Below are 19,146 nucleotides of genomic sequence, written 5' to 3'. Positions count from 1 at the left end.
TGCTCAACAAAGACATTATATGCTTCGTTATTGCTTCACAAAATCCGCAACGGTATAATTATATTCTGGCACCAGTTCTTTATTCTTCTCTTCGTTTCTTCTCACCATTTTAACATCTTCAACTGGGTTAGGTTTCGGTTTACCTACAAACTTGGTTAGGATTAATGTTTGGCTCTCTACAATTTTAGCCACTTGTGCTTCCATATTCTTGGATATTCCTTCAAGTATCTGCACATCATTTGTTAGTCCAACAATCTTACTAGTCAATTGACCAAGTAAGTTATCATGATTCTTCAAGAAATTCTTGAAGCTTTCATTCTGCTCAGTTTGACTAGCAATAAAACTTATAAGAGTTTCTTCAAGAATACTTCTATTGCTGCTATTAGCTCCATTAAAATTATTTGATGCTCCTCCATTACTAGGATAAGTGTAACACCCCAAAATTCTAAAATTTGGAATGTTATCTTAAATAAATAATTATGATTGTTTGTTTGATTATTGTGTGATTGATTGTGTGAAATTGACTGGAATTTGAAACTGTTCTAAAGTTGAATGAGAGGGAATAAAAGGAATTTCCCAAACTTTCATTTTTGCATTTGGTTCCATGAATTCAAATTCATTTGATCACAAAACCCTAGAGTGAAGATAATATGACTGCTACAATTTAAAGAAATGAAAAGGGATTTGAAAAGATTTGAATTCCATTTGGGAATATTTCAAATTCAGAAACTTTATGCAACTAGATGAGTTTCATGAGAGAAGATAAGATGACTTCTTCAAAAAATTGAAGAAAGAGAGTTGGAAGTTTCAAACAAACAATCTGAAAGTCATTTTGAAGTTTTCTAAAACTTACTTTCCATTTTGAAGTTATTTGAGTTTTCCAAATTTCAAATTGCATGAAAGTTATTCAAAATGAGAGAAGTAATATGACACTTCAAAATTTAGAGGCATTTGAAATATATTTGGCCAAGGAAAAGAAGAAAAGATTTGAAAATGCCTTGAATTTCAAATTCAAAATCACCTGGGAGTTATTTAAGAAATGGAAATCACGGTAAAATGATTCCCTTCAATGGAATCATTTTAGTATTTTAAAATATTTTTTATTGAATTTTAAATGCAACAGTAGCACTGTTTGCCTTATTTGAATTTTTGTAGATTTTATTTGAACTTGAAAAATAGTTCATGTTTTAGGAAACCTTTCTCTAATCATTTTGATATATAATATATCTATATAAAAGTTTTATTGTTTTTTATTTTATGTAAGGTTTTCTCTATTGTGTTTTATTTAAAAAAACGGCTGAATCCCACTAAGACCTACATTACCAGGCCGACCCAACTCGCTTGCCTTGCCGATTTCTTTCCAGCTGGCCACCCACTCTCTTTCCTTTCTCCCCCTCTCGTTGACAAGTGGGACCCGCCGACCGCCCGATCCCCACCTGCCTCTCTTCTCCCTTCTCCTTTCTTTGCCAGAGACGGCCGCCGCCGAATCCCGGATTCATCAAGATCGCAAATCCCCCTCGCTCCCTCGCTCCCTCCACCAAGAACCTATCGTATATATACCCCTCGCCCCTCGATCGATTCCACCTTAAAGCCCCCTCCTAGCTCCCCTCCTGACGCCGAAATCGCTCGCCGGAGAACGCCGAGCCCCGCCGCGCCATTGCCACAACAAAGACCTCTCCCGACCCCCTCGACGCCTCCTGAGACCACGCCTGCACTCCCCATCTTCATCCACATTTCTTGGTTCACTCACCTGAGCCCGAAACCCACCAGTGCGACTGCCGACGATGACCACCGAAGCCATCACCGCGTTGAGCTTGCCATCGTCCTCATCCATCCACCTCCGGCACCGCCCCGACCACCGCTGGACTCGACGTTGAACGCCATGTCACCTTGTGCACTCCTCCGACACCAAAGACCGTCAGAGATGCCGCACGCATCACCATCGATGCCCTCGCCACCGTTCGCCGCCGCGGTGAGCTCCCCCTCCGTCCGATCAAGATCCAATGGTCCAGTTTATTTTCTGTTTTTTCTATGCACAAACGGCTATTCTGTAGATTTCACTCGCCCGCTCGTAGCGCCCGCTCAGTCACCCCGCTTAGCCAGTCACAGATATCGACGTAGCTCCTTGGCCGTCCGGTAGTGTTTTTCTTTTCTGTTTTCTTTTTAGTTTTCAGATTTGACTTCTGTTTCTAGATTCTTAATAACTTTTATGTTTTTAATTGTTTCCAGTTGATTCATTTTGCGTTAGGTTTACAATTTTATGAAGTTTCTGTAGATGCGAAGTTGGACCATATTTGAAAATTTTAAATTTTCATTTGATGGAATTTGTTCAAATCACTATTTTGGCTATATCTTGAGTTTTAAAATATATTTTTGAGTAATTCTTTTTGCCACTGGTTTATTATTGTTTAGCATTTAGTGATTTATTTTTAGCTTATTTTAAATTAGGTTTATTGCTAAAACAGTATTGATTTAGTAGTATATAGGAATAGTGATGTTTCCTTTAGTTTAAATTATTTTATTTTCTCATTTGTGACATGTTTTAGTTAGTTTCTGTTAGTCAACAGTAGGAATTTTTATTATTGTTTTGATTTTAATTTGATTATTTTTGTATAGAAATTTGTAGGAAATTTTCTTTCTTTTATTGTAATAAAAACTTTATTTCTTTTCTATTAATTTTTTAGCATAGAGTTTTTGCTGTGAAGTTCAATTAGAACAAAACTTTGGTACTTTATTAGTTTTCTTCATAGTTTCTTACCGAAAAAGGCTTTCGCCCCGCTTTACATATAAAGCACCGACCGAGCACAACTCAGATACAAACGCACGCCAGCACAACACACGCACGCACCCAAGGCAGGAACAAAGGCGCTGAGCGCAGCAACACTACCCCTAGTACTACAAGAGAACCCGGAGTCCTCAACCGTGAGCATGCCACCGCGAAGAGATGAAGCCGGCTATGACGAACCATGTGCTCCAAGGCGGCGCCTTCAGGAAGGTTATGACACCAGAGCGCCGCCACCGCCCGACCCGAGGATCAGAGTTTCCCCTGGAGCAACACGACGAGCAATGAGAGCCGCGACGACGCCTTCAAGAAGGGAACGAGCTTCGCCGCCGCCGGTCCATCCGTGGATAGATCAGGTTTTCACCCCGGCCAACACTCACCACCACCGGACGCCACACCCCAGCGACCACGTCGCCCACACGACCATGGCCACCGGGCAGCACCTAACCACGGGCTCTGCCCATGAGCACCGCGGAACCACCACCAGGGCCACCACCCCGGCATCCCAGACCTTGACACCACCTCGCTCGAGACCCACCGCAACCCCAACCAAAGATACGGGCGGAAAGGGCCGCCTTTCGCACCCCTGAGCTGCCCCCAATAGGTCGGCCAAAACTGGCCTCCATCGACCCGTCCGGGGCGCGAGACGAGCTCGGTCCTGCTGCCGGGCGCGAGACGAGCATAGTCCTGCCGCCGGGCGCGAGACGAGGCTGGTCCTGCTGCCGGGCGCGAGAAGAGGTCGGTCCTGCTGCCGGGCGCGAGACGAGGTCGGTCCTGCTGCTGGGCGTGAGACGAGCGATGGACCATTGTCGGGGGAGGGCCGAACCTTCGACGAAGGTAGCAACTAGACGACGAGGAGAGGACCGAAGGTCGAAACAGGCCGCCTACAGACAAGCCGACGCCGAAAAGCCAGCCGCCGTCCCAGCCGGCCCGTCGAGCTGCCATGATGCAGACACGACGAATGGCAGCCTCCACACCAAGAGAGCCGACCCACCACGCCGCCGCGGCCCACAGCCAGAGCAACAACCACGCCGGGCCGCTGCCCCAACCCACGCCGCTCGCTCACCAGACGTCGGCAAAGCGGACACGCACCACCACCACCACAGCACCAGCGCCACCGCGCCCTGGCCAGGTCCAGCCGGAGCCCCCCCACCCCACCGGAGTAGATGGACCCCAGCTGCAGCGCCACCACCTAAATACGGCCGCCGGCCACCACTGCCACCGGCAACCACCACATCGACCTGATCTGGGCCGGGGGCCAGATCCGCCACTAGCACGATCCAGGGCGCCGGAACCCCACGGGCTGCGCCGGAGAGGAAGGAGGCGGCGCCGCCGGCCACCAGAACGCCAGGGGAGGGAGCAGGGGCAGGGCCGGCCCGACGGGGGAGGCGGCGCTAGGGTTCCTCTTGGGGGCGCCCGCAGGAGCGCCTCATAGTTTCTTTAGTAGTTTCCTTTGTAGTTTTCCTTCGATTTTATTTGAGTCTTTATTATTGATTTCTTTGTTGTTTTATTTGTTTTTTGTTATTTTTTATTGCTAGTATTGTTTGCTAGGATGATTGCTTATATGAATGCTATGTTTGACTTAATAGATTTCTTCGGAGAGTGACGAATATTGCTATCAACTTTTCTAAGAGCGTTATACACTTCGTCAACTATACCAGGCAAGTTCACTTTGGTCATGTTTTAATGCATTGGTAGTTTCTTTCCACCAATGAACATGTAGGATATTGAGCTTGACCTTGAGGTAGTATCATGAGGTAGAAGAAAACCCAATGCCCCTGTTACCAATGCCCGGGAAGGGACGTTACTTCATAGTTGCTATGCTCTAGTAGACGGGGGTTGGTTGTGAGATTCAGAAGTGTCGTGAGGTTAAGTAATTCAAGACCTGCATGATGATGAAGACTTCAAGAGTTTCAAGGAGTCAATATACCTTTGGGTGGAATGGTTGCATCTGGCAGCCTGATATTTATCATGGTTATGCCCGAGAATCCTGGTGTCTACCTATGATCATTCTGACGGAATGCCACCAGGCTCAAAGAGATGGATGGATACTTGAAGGCCGGAAAGCTTACATGGGCAACCGCAAGTCATTATGGGCTCTGGCTTGGTTGACCCTAGTTGTGACTCTGGTTGGGATTGAATGGGCACCGGACAGTGGTCAGAGGAGCTCTTTGGAAGATCATGTTTCGATCGTCCTGTTCTCAAACAATCTGGAGTGCGAGGACGTAAAGGGAGGGATCGAATATTGCGGGTAAAGTGTACAAACCTTTGTAGAGTGTTAAACTAATCGATTAGCCGAGTCCCCGATTACGGACATCATAAGCACCGGAGATGATACTATTAGCCAGTCTCAACACAATTAATATTAATGAGTGGGTATTATTAATAATTTTGGGATATGAGAATTGGTTGGCGGAACCATCTCACTAACAACGAACTGTTGTAGTGATATTTCATTTAACTCCTTTGTTGTAGGGAAAATCAGCTTTACGCAAAAAGCATAAACTTAGAGCCACCACCAAGCCATATTGCATATAGTGATAGAGTTATTTTCATCTGTCTTCGTCTGTGATCTTGCCGGTACATTCAATGTACTGACCTACATGGCTGCAACATCACATGTTGTAGATATTTCTACGACAAGAAAGAGTTATGATATAGGGTTACGGTCCACACTCAACTTGGCGTTGGCGTTGATGGAACTCCACACCCCTATTGATATGTTTTTGTTGTGATAATAAGGTATACTCTGGATCTACGGTATTTATTTTACATGTGATGTAATGGTATTTCATCGAAGTACTGTGTGCGCCAGCACACTGATCCAGGGATGGCATAGAAAGCACAGAGACTTGACAGTATTGTGTCGGGTCGCTACAATAGGGGAGTCTAGGAGCATAACCATTATTTTTCCAGTTGGGATTATAGCCATTACGAGCAATAAAATTCACATCACTAGTTCCTTCATTAGTGATGGCATTCAAATTTACCGCTTCTTTACCTCTCAACGCGGAGATAAGTTCATCAAGTTTGGCTGTCAACTACGTGCTACTTTCTTCTATCGTGTTCACCCTCTTGTTGTTGGCCCTTTCAACATGCCATTGGGCATGGTTTTCTTGCATATCATCAAGTAGTTTATTGACATCATCTATGGGCTTTCCCATGATTGTTCCTCCTGCAGCTGTAGCATGCATAGTTTTTCACATGTGATTTAAACCATTATAAAACATATGAATGATTAACCAATCCTCCATCCGATGATTAGGGCAATATCTCATAGCTTCTTTCATTCTAACCCACGCAAGCGCTAGTGGCTCACGTTCTTCCTGCTTGAAACCTGTAATCTAAAAATGTAATTGCATAATTTTTGCAGGTGGAGAAAACTTAGATAAAAAATTGCTGCAACAATCAGCCCAAGAAGTAATACTTCCTCTAGGTAGAGGTAGAAGCCATTGTTTTGCTTTTCCTCTCAAGGAAAAAGGAAATAAACACAACGTTAAAGCACGAGGATCATAATCTATAATGTGTATCATGTTGCACAATTCAGTAAAATTATGCAAGTGCATACCGGCATCTTCAGAAGTAGATTCCCCAAATTGGTCCTATTACCGGCATCTTCAGAAGTAGATCCCCCAAATTGGTCCTATTGAGCCATTGGAACTAAGTATGGTTTGATCTTGTACTCAACGGCTGCAACCTCAGGTTGTGCTATTGTTTCACGCATGAAGTTGTTGCTGGGAGTAGCAAAACTTCCAAGATTATGAGCCATGGTAATCCTTTTGGTTTTTTCAACTAACAAGACTTGCAACAAAAATAAAATTGAAACTAAAAACAAAAACTGAAAGTTAACTTTAACAAAAAATCTAAACACAAAGACTAGGAATACTAAACTCCTCCCCAACAACGGCGCCAGAAAAAGGGCTTGATACCTCCTTTTACTGATCCACTAATGGAACAGAACAGTGTATCCCGCACCTATTTCCCGAGAGGTGGCCCTGGGTTATCGAACCCACGAGAGGAAGATTCTCTTGAAGCGTTGGTCTCTAGCAAGTTATTGTTAAAAGGATCAATTCCAGCTTTTGACTGAATAATGAAGCAGACAATGATTCAAACACTTATAATAAAAAGAGGTACGGGTATGAGGTCTTAATGCTTACAACCATGCATCTGTGTTGGGACCAGATATGGTCTTAATTTGTGCGTTGGAAGTCACCCATCGGATGTGCTGTTACGAACCGAAGTGGGGGATATGTCATAACATCTTGACTGGCACGAGTCCCGCATCAAGAATCAGTTGTCCTACCACATGCCCTATCCGTCGCGCGGGGTTGCCTCGATAATTATGATAATAAATCTGACAAGAGCTTTGGGCATTTAATGACTACACCTCATGAATCCCGAAGGATAGGATCCGTGTTACCCTACTGAATCTTACTTTCACCGGTGTTCTGTATAACACTTCACCTTCTCCTTGCTCCTAGGCTTACCATGGCTCGATCTCCATGATCCTGGGTACCTGCATGGACGAAGATCGTGGACAAGACATGACACATCTATGGAACAATTTTATTTCACACATAGGGGATGTTAATTCAAAGCCCTTCCATTGTTCCCCACAACAAATACAGAGGGTTGCAAGGCCTATGCCTCAACCCATACTTTACCGAACTACTCACACATGGATATCAGATCGCGAGAAACAAACATTGAAGAACACATCTTGAAGGTTGATTGATTGCAAATATGTCTTACAATGGATGCCTTGTGTGATGCACGATTACAAGTATGAACTAGATGAGGAAGCACTATGGTGGTGATGGTGGCTACGGAGGTGGAAATGGCGGCGACTAGGGTTTCTGGATGAAGATGAAGATGACTCTATTCTGGCTTCGTTCGATGCTCCCCTATTGACATTTCAGTAGGGTCCATTTTATTAAAGTTGTTTAGGTGGACGATCTGCCTCGAAATCCACGCCATACGATTGCTCATACAAGTGCGTGTGGTCGTATGGCACACCGTCTTTTGTGATGTTTCTTCTGGCAGGCCTCCTGTTGATTCCTTCTTTCTTCCTTTCCATTCCTTTCCATGTTCACGCATGATTTCTTCCCTTTTTAGCCCATATCCTGTGGAAACACATCAAAGATAGGATTTGTGGAATTCTTTGCGTTCATTAGTCACTGGTAGCAATATCGATGCGAATATCTCTTTTTAAATGAAATATCTCAGTTTAGACTAGGATGACTGAGTGTAAAAATATCACGTATCACCTCTCTGTCCCATGATGATTCAATCTTGAGGCCTTTTTCGAAGCTCTACCGGAGGGTGAATTCTTCACGGTGGCCATCTCCGGCAACTTGAAGGCCACTATGATGACCTATGAGAAGTTTCCTTTGGACTATGGGTCCATAGCAGTAGCTAGTTGGTTTTCTCTTTCATGTTTCTCAATACAAAGATCACATGAGCTCCCCCACATGATTGTGATCCTCTGATGTATTCTTGTGGTGTGTTTGTTAGGATATGATGAATTATGAGTTTATGATCTGATTTATCCATGAATCTTTTTGAGATCTATTTGATTTCTTTGCTGCATAATTCTTATTCATATATGTTCTCCAATCTATTTATCTTTCGCTAGCCAAGTTTGAGGTTTGATCTCTAAGAGGGAGTTGTGTATGATAGTTGGGTTCAACATTGCAAGTAATCTGCCATAGTGACAGAAAGTGGAAAAGGGCTATAGTGGGTTGTTGCCACTAGGGATTAAAAGATGGCTGCATAGTTGTCCTTTGAACGTAGGGTGAAGACAAGATACCATCTACTTCATGTCATCATGCTTATTGCAATACTCCCTTTTTACTTAATACTTTAAGATGCATGTTCGATAGCGGTCTTGGGTGGAGTACTAGCTATAGGTGCAGTTGGATAATGGTCTATAAATATTGAGACGTGATGCTCATATGTTGATTATGCGAGGGATAGACATAGTTATAAAAGCTACAATTTACTCGATGCTCAAGTGCATCTTATTTGCCATGCTTTCTTTTGGAGACAAACCACTAGTGAACCTCTGGATCCTGGTCTGTCTTTTTTCTATAAACTTTCAATCTCAATCAATGCTCTTTTAATTTCTTGTCTTTACTTTACTTGCCATAAAATCCAACTTTTTTTCTGTTGTCATTTCTTCTTTTAGTCCTTGTAACTGGGAATGCTGGTGAGACTGGCAACATCACTAGTTCTGTTGGGGGCTAAGGCAGTTTGTACCTGGGTGTGCAAGTGTTGATCACTGATTGTGTTACTAAGCTCCTGTTGGTTCGATAAACCTTGAGCTCACATAAGGGAACTTGTTGTTTGCTACAAACCCTTGCACTTGGTGGCCCAACACCTTTCCAGTTGAGAGGAAGCAACCATTTTTCTAGCGCCGTTGGCAGGGAGCTTTCTTCACAGCCATAGGTCCTACACTTCTTTACTTTACTTGTTTTCTATTCTGCTTAGTTACTTTCTATTGTTTGTTATTTAGCTTTTTTGCTTTTCAAGAATCCTAAAAAACACAAACATATTTAAGGTTCCGCTTAGTTCCTTCCTTAGATGGCCTTGAAAAACGTCAGGGTAGGAGGTAGAGATCTTATAGGGAGAGATAATTTAGAAAGTTACTTTGGTCATATTAGTGGTTTGAGAGATATCCCAGACAAATCAATAGTTGAATTAACCTCTAGCTATAATGATGTCATAATAATGATAGTTCAAGGACTAAGCTAAGTTTGTTAAGTTGAATCCCATTATTCAGCAAATGATCATTCCACTGCACAATATGTGGAGAGTGGAGAATATAGGGATTTTGTCTTGAAATATGTTTGGGATGATTCTTCTCAGGGATGTTTGGTGTATACAAATAAAGAACTGTATGGTTGTAATGAAATGTTGCAACACGTTTTGCCTCTTTTTTTACGTGCTCTATGATAAAATGTTGCGACAATGTGACAAGCGTATCAAAAAAAAATTGCACGTGTTTTTGCTGCAAAGACCAGACGCTTGAAAATCCAACGTTTTATTAGATCGGATAGCTGTGGTTGGGTGAAATTATCAACCGGCTCACGCATAGCACTACGAACATAGAAAATGGAGTCTATGGATACACTTTTGCCCCAAAATGCAGCTCTAGCGTCACAAGAGGAGGACAAGATTACCACCACCAAACCTAGCCGAGGAGAGAGATCAGATAAAAAACTATTCTCTCCTCTTCCTAAATTTGGCAATGCCTTCTTCAGCCACCCCTCCACCCCACGGCTTCCCCTCACAACCCCACGAATCCAGCTCCAAGTTTGCATGCATTCTAACCGTTTTTCCACCCAACAAAGCAATCCTTTCTGGTTGCTGCGAATTGCATCCCCCCCTCCCCATCATGGCAACACGAATGAGACCTTCTGTAATTTTCTTCCATCGGCCTCTTTGATGATCTTTCTTGGCGTATGATATGAAGCATCAATTCCATTGCTTGGCACTTGAAGCACTCGGCAAACTCGCCAGGTTTTGTGTTTCTTCCTTGTTCATCAATGCCCGCATGGAATTAGGAATAGGATACGAGCCCTGAGGCCAATTTTGTTGCGTTTTCGAAGTTTGACTTTCAGTTAGCAGTTGATATTCTGTTTTGTGATGTTTCAGAGAAATTTTCCAAAGAAGAAGCCTCCCATGATGGAAGACGACGGCATGGATTTCAGCCCTCAGAAAAACAGTAATGATTTCGACCGCGACAGCTTCGAAGACGATGAATTCATCGAAATTCAATCTGCAACCTCGAAAGCACCTGCTCACTCGCAAGGCCCTCCTGATAGGAAACCAAAGCCCAAGAACAAGCCAGCTCAGATCGAGAAACCTAGCCCGGCCAATCTGCACCACGTCTCTACAATGAGCCCGGGGCTGCCCCACTCCCAAACATCCGAAACAAGCGCAACGAGCGCGAACAATTCCGAAACCGTCGTCGGCAATGGCAGCTTGGAGAGCAGCCGTATCACCCGGAGCAACAGCCTAGAGAGCAGCATCAGCTCGGCCTCGGCGTCGGCGTCGTCGGCGAACGTGAAGCGGCACACTGGCGGGGACAGCCGGTGGGAGGCGATCCAGCAGGCGACGGCCCAGGAGACGGCTCTCAACCTGGGCCACTTCCGGCTGCTGAAGCGGCTGGGCTACGGCGACATCGGCAGCGTGTACCTGGTGGAGCTCCGCGGCACGTCAGCCTTCTTCGCGATGAAGGTGATGGACAAGGCGTCGCTCATCAGCCGGAACAAGATGGCCCGCGCGCAGACGGAGCGCGAGATCCTCGTCCTCCTCGACCACCCCTTCCTCCCCACGCTCTACACCCACTTCGAGACCGACAAGTTCCACTGTCTCGTCATGGAGTACTGCAGCGGCGGCAACCTCCACTCCCTCCGCCAGAAGCAGCCGGCCAAACATTTCACCGAGCAGGCCGCCAGGTCCTATCTCTTTCGTCGACGCGTCTCATTTTCGTACGTGTCGACGGCCTGCTCTGACGATCGATCAATGGTGCATTTCCGTGGCAGGTTTTACACCGCCGAGATACTGCTTGCCATGGAGTACTTGCACATGCTGGGGATCGTTTACAGAGACTTGAAGCCGGAGAACGTGCTGGTCAGGGAGGACGGCCACATCATGCTGTCGGACTTCGACTTGTCGCTGCGGTGCTCCGTCAGCCCCACGCTCGTCAAGTCGTCTTCGGTACACAACACCAGCGGGAACGTCGGCGCCGGCGTAGGCGGCATTGGCTCGGCCGGCGAGGGCGGCGAAGGATTGGGTCCCAACCAGGGTTGCATCCAGCCGTCGTCCTTCTTCCCGCGCATCCTGCCGCGCCGCAGCCGGAAGGCGTCCAAGAGCGAGGTGAACCTCAACGCGGCGGCCGCGGTGGAGTTCAACGCGGAGCCGTCGGACGCGCGCTCCATGTCGTTCGTGGGCACGCACGAGTACCTTGCCCCGGAGATCATCCGCGGCGAGGGCCACGGCAGCGCCGTGGACTGGTGGACGCTGGGAATCTTCCTCTACGAGCTGCTGCACGGCACCACGCCCTTCAAGGGCGCCGGCAACCGCGCCACGCTCTGCAACGTCATCGAGCAGCCGCTGCGGTTCCCCTCCGACTTCGGGGGGCCCGCCGGCGGCGCCAGTGCCGTCGCACGGGACCTCATCCGCGGGCTGCTCGTCAAGGAGCCACAGAAGCGAATTGCGTTCACGAGGGGCGCCACGGAGATCAAGCAGCACCCGTTCTTCGAGGGCGTCAACTGGGCGTTGGTGAGGAGTATGGCGCCTCCGTCGGTGCCGGAGCCAGTGGACTACCGGCAGTACGCAGCTGCCACCGGCAAGGAGAAGAATGCAGCAGAGAGCGCAACCGCCAAGTCGAGCACCGGGGAAGCTCAAAGCGATTTCGAGTATTTCTAGGATGGGTGAGACTGGCTTTAGATCGTTTGACTTCTGATCCAACTTCTAAGATATACGTATATGCTTCACGCACTGAAGCACTAATCAATATGGAAAGTATGTAGTGTTTTTTTTTCCTTTTTTGAGAGAGAAGTGGTTTTGACGTTCTGTCAGCTTGTTGTAATCATTTCCTTCTTCAACACGATTGTTGTATGTATAATTTCTTTCAAACAAAAAGTGCTGCATGTCATTTATATATTCTGTAAGAAAAGTAAGCAGTCTAACTATTTGATGCACCATGGTGTGGCTCTCGGGTATAATTTGTAAAAAGTCAAAAAAATCTCAAACTTTTGCGAACAAAGTAGATTTATTGTTGTACTCGTATAAAATCTTTCGCAAAGAAGTGACTTTCATGTTGTTGTGGACATAAAAAAACAAATTTGTCGCTATATATATAAGGTACTGTTCATGTTATATTTCTGAGAATATTTGTCTTTTTTGCCAGAATTTTGTTAGAGAATATTTCGTTACAGAATGGTTTTGTATGACAAAAACGGCAGCTCAAGTTTGTTGGAAAAACGTTTTGGAACGTTTTGACTTTTTCTGAATATTTTAAAAATTAAATCAGTTATCAGGTGTAATTTCCACCATGTTCTAAAGGGTATTGATAGAACAATGAAATTCAAGTGCCCAAGAACTCCGGTTGGATGGCTAGGAGTATGGTGTTCCCCAGTGCATGAAGGATCAAACCCTACCTAGCAAACCCGACGTTGTTGGCGGTCCTTTGCCGAGTGCATTCATTCAGGCAACTCAGCAAATGACCGCCTACACCTTGTGTACCAACAAAACACTCAGTAGACGATAAACACTCGGCAAGAGATGACAATGCATACTAGTAAACAATCGGCAATCATCACACACTTGGCAAAGTTTCACATTTGCCGAGTGTGGGACACAAAATACTCAACAAACGAGGGGACATGTATCCCTCAACAAAGTGGATTGAGGGGTGGTAACACTGCCAGTTTTGTAGAGTGTCGCGCATACATTTGACAAAGAGGTAGCACTGTTAGCACTACTCTCTTTGTCGAGTGCATGATATATAGGAAGACACAAACAAAAAAGAATTTCTTTCTTTCCCGCCATTTATCTCCCTCTCTCTTTCCTACCATTCTTTGTCGTCATTTCTCTCCCCTAGTATTTTCCACTCTTTCCCACCTGCCACCTTTTCCTGCTCTTTCTTTCCTGCCGCTATTTCTTGCCCTTTCTCTCCCGCCATTCTTTCCCCTATGTTTCATGTTGTTTATATTTCTCGCCCCTTTCTCCCCTCTTCCCGCCACTTTCTCCCACTCAGTTCTTTTCTCGACGCTCTTCTCCCTACCTTTTCTTTCTACCTACACACACAGACACACACTCTATTCGTCATCCAGGGTGAAGAATAAGTACTCTGTGTGTGTGTTGTGTGTGTGTGTTTGTGTGTGTGTGTGTGTGTGTCTGTGCGTGTTTTCGTCATCTAGGTGAAGAATAAGTACACACACTCTATTATTCGTCATCCACAGAAATGATTCCACTTGGATGTTGTAATTTTACCTCGCACGCATGTCATAATCTTACCTCGTATGCATTGAATTCTAACCTGCATGTTACAATCTTACATCGCCTATGCATGTCGTAATCTTAATTACCTCACATGCATGATGCATTTGTTTCTCATGGTGGATGTTAAGGAGCCCTTAACTACACACTATAATATATTACGGAATAAGACTAGCCATAATGGGTAGTAACATGCACATGTTACTAGCCTATGTTACTACGTCTATAGTGGGGAGTAACATATGTGTGGTAACATGCAACACTTCATTTATTAGGCTATAGATTCATTTTATCTAGATATGTGTAATGTTACTCATATTACTAGTAACTAGCTATGTTACCACTTTTCTCCATTTCTTCATTTATTGCTTGCCACATCATCTATTTTATCTAGATATGTGAGATGTTACTACCTATGTTACTTCCACTGTAGGTAGTCTAAGAATTCTTCACCCTGGGTGATAAATAGTTGAACTTCTTGCATGGTTCATCAAAACAGGACATGTAATATACTATTGGAAAGCTATGTACAAGGAGACACTATTCCATGTAGAAATTGTTCACAAAAGCCTCACCGATTAGGACCTGTTTCGAAAATGTTGTTTTTTCGTATTGAAAACGTGAATTGTATTTCTGATGGCAATTTCAAATGGTTTATCGGGAACCATGCAAATGATATGGTGTTGGAAATCAGTTGCAAACCCGCTCCTTTTTCACATAGAAATGTCTTCCAAATCCAAAAGGTTTAAAAGTAATTTAAAAATAATGGAAATTTGAACGAGAACATATTTTTGGTTCATTTTAAAATGGTTTGTGTGAATGTACAAATGATATGGCATTGGAAAGAAGGCCAAAATGCAAGAACTTTTGGCATATAACTTTTCCTTGAATTGTATATGAATTGAATTGTACTTTGTAAAAGGAAAAAAAATCAAATGGGAAATTTTTAAAAAGTTTTTCTGGAAGCTATTTGAATGCTAAACAAATAATGTAGATAGATTTCCCCAATTCCCAACCGCTTAAAAGGATTTCAATAAAACATGATCGGGCATGCTATTTCTCGGTGCTGAAAATAGAGTAGTTGTGTTACGTCGTGCGTACTTTGACTTCTGAGAATTTCACATCTGAACCTCACTTTGTTTTCTTGTATCATTTTGGCTATAAATCCTCAAATGTTTTGCCAGCATTGTGCAAATGATATACGGTTGGAAAACTATTGAAAATAAGCATGTTTTTTGTGTTGAGCATTGTTTAAAATTCAACACAGTTTAAGAGTAGTTTTGAAACCGCAGAACTTGTTTTGATCGACATAAATCAAATGTTGGAATTGTTTGTCGGAATCAAATATATAATGTATCATTGGAAAAAAAATAATAGGAGTAAAGTTTTCATTTGGAGTATTTTTCAAATTCATCGCAATTTAAGAGGAGATCTGGAAGCACCAAAAATGGAGTAATTTTTTTTGAACTCCAAATTGAGCTTGGACTTCTCGGATTATATAAACTGTCATAGGGTGAGCATGTGAACTTCCAAATAGAAACCCTTTTATTTTTTATCTTTTTAGTATCATTTTCTCATCCCAACCGCAATCCGGGCGTCTTTTGAACTGCTAGGTGCTTCACATATGAACTCCTATGTGTTTTTATTGTAACTCCTAAATTGTTTATTCAAACGGAGAATTTGATATAGCATTGGAAATATATTAAAAAGGACCAACTTCTGCTGAACATTTTTTCAAATTCAGTTTAAGAGCAATTTTGAATATGGTTACCCATGTATGAATGATAGATATCAAACTTTTTACCTTCCGCGAGAATGAAACAAGTAATACACTATTGAAAAGTGTTGAATCGGGCCAACTTCTTTATGTAGAACATTTTTTCAAATTCATCAAGGTTTAAGAGCAGCCTTGAAAATGCAAAAATTGGCATCATGTTTTGAACTCCCAAATGAGAAGTGGACTTCTCTAACAAGATTTCTTAACTGTCCTGGGGTGAGATCATGAATTTCTAGCAACCAAAATTTTGGGCTTTAGTTTTTATTCTTTTCCCTCATCCAAACCAAACTCCTTGCGACTATTAAACAGTAGGATGTTTCACCTCTAAACTGCACATTAATATTTTATTAGTAATATCTAAACCACCTAGCAGAATTGATCAAATAATACACCTTATGAAAGCTATCGAAAAGTAGAAAAAATTAGTGTTGAATATTTTCTCAAAGTCACCATCGTTTAAGGAGCAATTTTTAATATGGCAAACCTCATTTGTAATGATATACATTGAATTTTTGAACCGTTTGTCGGAATGACATGTATAATATACCTTTCACAATATGTTGAATACGAGCGACTTTTCATTTAGAGCATTTTTTTCAAAATTTTCACAGTTTTGAGAGCAGTTTTAAAAACACCAAAAATAATGTAATTCTTTTTTCAACTCCCAATCGAAACATCGACTTCACGAAGTAGATTTTGTGAAACTATCCTAGGCCGAGCACTTGATCTTATAGTAGTGACCCTTTTATGTTTTAGCCATTTTTACTATATTTTTCTCACTCGGATTTCACTCTACTCGTCTGTTTTTGTTTGAAACTCCTAAACTATTTATTGATATGGCACAAATGATATACCAATGGAAATATATTGAAAAGGAGCAACTTTTTCATGTTCAACATTTTTTTGAATTCACAGTGGTTTAAGAGCAACTTTGATTGCGGTAAAGGCGTGTTCGAATGCTATACATTAAACTTTTGAACATTTTGCAGGAATGAAGCATACAATATATGGTTCGAAAGCTGTTGAATAGGGAAACTCTTTCATGTACAACATTTTTCAAATTCGTCTAGGTCTAGGAGCAGTTTTAAAAACACAAAAATATAATCATGTGTTTTATTTTTGAACTCCCAAATGAGCAGTGGACTTCTGCTGACAGTACTTTTGAACTGTCGTGAGACAAGATCATGACCTTCTAGCGTAAAACCTTTTGGGATATAGTTTTTTAATTTAACGTTCTCATCTAAACCACAATCTATAGCACGACGATTCGACCCACAATGTTATATTGCGTTGAGTGTTGGGTGAGTAAAAGGCGACATGTTCAGTAGTTAGGTGTATTGGAGATGTGTATGTTGAGATGGATATGTGGACACACTAGGAAGGATCGGGTCTAGAATGATGATATTGTTGGAAATATGCCCTAGAGGCAATAATAAATTGGTTATTATCATATTTCCTTGTTCAAGATAAATTTAATTATTCATGTGGTTGCTATTGCCAAGGAGCCCAGGTTTCACAAGAAGACCAATCACATCAAAGGCTGCTTCAACTCCATCCGTGATTACAACAAGGAGGTAGACACAGAACTTTGCAAAGTACATACGGATCTGAATGTGGCATACCCGTAGACTAAGCATCTTCCACGAGCAAAACATGACCAGCACCAGAACTCTATGTGTGTTAGATACATTACGATGTAAACTAGATTATTGACTCCAGTGCAAGTGGGAGACTATTAGAAATATGCCCTAGAGGCAATATTAAATTGTTTATTATCATATTTCCTTGTCCATGATAAATATTTATTATTCATGATAGAATTGTATTGACCGGAAACTTAAATACATGCGGGGATATATAAACAACACTGTGTCCCTAGTGAGCCTCTACTAGACTAGCTCGTTGACAAAAGATGGTTAAGGTTTCCTAACCATGGACATGAGTGGTCATTTGATAATGGGATCACATCATTAGGAGGATCATGTCATGGATATACCCAACCATAAGCTTAGCATCAGATCATATCACTTAGTTTATTTGCTACAACTTTCTTCATGTCAAGTATCTGTTCCTTAGACCATGAGATCATGCCACTCCCAGATACAGGAGGAATACTTTGTGTGCTATGAAGCATCAGTTCATGACTGGGTGATCATAAAGATACTCTACAGGATCTCCAAAAGTATTTGTTAGGTTTCATGGATCGAGACTGGGATTTGCCACTCCGTGTGATGGAGACATATCTCTGGGTCCTCTCGGTAATACAAGATCACAAGAAGCTTGCGAGCATGTGACTAATGAGTTTAGTCACAGGATCTTGTATTATGGAATGACTAAAGAGGCTTGCCGGTAACGAGATTGAACTAGGTATGGAGATAGCGACGATTCAATCTCGAGCTAGTAACATATCGCCGGACAATGGGAATTGTATACAGGATTAACTGAATCCCCAACATTGTGGTTCAAATGAGAAAGATCTTTGTGGAATATGTAGAAATCAATATGGGCATCCAGGTCCCGCTATTGGTTAATATCAGAGAGGTGTCTTGGTCATGTCTACATGATTCCCGAACTCGTAGGGTCGCACGCTTAATGTTCAGTAGTGCTAGGGTAATGTTGATATATTAATAGTGGAAAGTCCAAAAGTAGTGATAGGATTCGGGACATGACAAGGAGCTCCAGAATGGTCCAGAGGTAAATATTTATATATGGGAAGTTATATTCAGGGTTCCGAAAAAGTTCGGTACAGTACTGATAAGGTTCCGGGGGTTCCACTATGGGGCCCAACGACCTAGCAAGGGCCCACATGGACTGAGGGGTGGGTCTACAGCCCACATGGGCTGGCCGCATCATTCCCCAAGGCACATGTCGTTTAAATCTAGAGATAAGGTCTTATCTCTAACTTTAAAGGGTTGAATCTAGAGATAAGATGTTATCTCCATGTTTAAAGGGATTTCACCCTTGTGGACGGCCCTAGGAGGGTTTTGGACACCCTCCCCTACCCCTAGCCTAGATATGGAGGGAGAAGGCGCATGAGGGTAGCCACCTTTTTTTTGTAATTTTAATTCTTGAATTGTTTTTTATTTGTGTACTTTTGTCCCGTGAGCAACCATGGTATTAGCCCAAGTATGCACTTTTTTTAAACATTTTTTCATACTTCGAACAGTGGTAGAACTTCAGTACGTACGTAACCTGAACTTACTAGTATTTTCGTACATCATAATTTGTTTTTTTAACATGTTCATCTTATGTGTTTCAAAAACTATGTATTATGTGTCTTTACTTTTTGACCTTCTTATTTGAATTTTCATTTTATTTGGATTTAAATATTTTTTAATCAATGAAACCACAGAAGTTCCCTCTCGCTTTCTCTGACATTGCGCCTGTTGATGACCCACAAGTATAGGGGATCAATTGTAGCTCCTTTCGATAAGTAAGAGTGTCGAACCCAAGGAGGAGCAGAAGGAAATCACAAGTAGTTTTCAGTAAGGTAATGTCTGCAAGTGCTGAAATTATAAGTAGCAGAGTAGTTTGATAGCAAGATAATTAGTAAAGAGCAAGTAACGACAGTAGTAAC

General features: G+C 42.8%; 1 protein-coding gene across 4 annotated transcripts; it reads left to right on the top strand.

Annotated features, from left to right (window-relative positions):
* The first annotated feature begins 1,392 nt into the window (after positions 1-1,392).
* LOC109744373 (serine/threonine-protein kinase RHS3) lies at positions 1,393-12,452 on the top strand. 4 transcript variants are annotated; one of them, XM_073510056.1, is made up of 5 exons: positions 1,475-1,972; positions 4,372-4,443; positions 8,970-9,229; positions 10,439-11,244; positions 11,332-12,452. In XM_073510056.1, the coding sequence occupies exons 4-5, from the start codon at positions 10,466-10,468 to the stop codon at positions 12,215-12,217; spliced, it is 1,665 nt and encodes a 554-aa protein (XP_073366157.1). In that variant the 5' UTR covers positions 1,475-1,972; positions 4,372-4,443; positions 8,970-9,229; positions 10,439-10,465; the 3' UTR covers positions 12,218-12,452. The 4 variants fall into 4 exon arrangements, with proteins under 4 accessions (XP_045089414.1, XP_020159067.1, XP_073366157.1 ...); XM_045233479.2 differs by lacking the exon at positions 8,970-9,229 and having other exon boundaries at positions 1,393-1,972; XM_020303478.4 differs by lacking the exons at positions 4,372-4,443; positions 8,970-9,229 and having other exon boundaries at positions 1,419-1,972.
* Positions 12,453-19,146: the final 6,694 nt, after the last annotated feature.

The sequence above is a fragment of the Aegilops tauschii genome, chromosome 1, assembly GCF_002575655.3.
Source record: "Aegilops tauschii subsp. strangulata cultivar AL8/78 chromosome 1, Aet v6.0, whole genome shotgun sequence".
Taxonomy (NCBI): Eukaryota; Viridiplantae; Streptophyta; class Magnoliopsida; order Poales; family Poaceae; genus Aegilops; species Aegilops tauschii.
Note: the sequence above shows the minus strand (reverse complement) of the source record. Positions and strands in the feature narration are given on the sequence as shown.

What these genes read in the sequence shown, in the direction of transcription:
- LOC109744373 (XM_020303478.4), top strand. Translation starts at nt 1,883, where the DNA reads ATGTCACCTTGTGCACTCCTCCGACACCAAAGACCGTCAGAGATGCCG. An exon ending in CGCCACCGTTCGCCGCCGCG is followed by an intron (nt 1,973 to 10,438) that starts GTGAGCTCCCCC and finishes GTGATGTTTCAG; the next exon opens with AGAAATTTTCCAAAGAAGAA. An exon ending in TTCACCGAGCAGGCCGCCAG is followed by an intron (nt 11,245 to 11,331) that starts GTCCTATCTCTT and finishes TTTCCGTGGCAG; the next exon opens with GTTTTACACCGCCGAGATAC.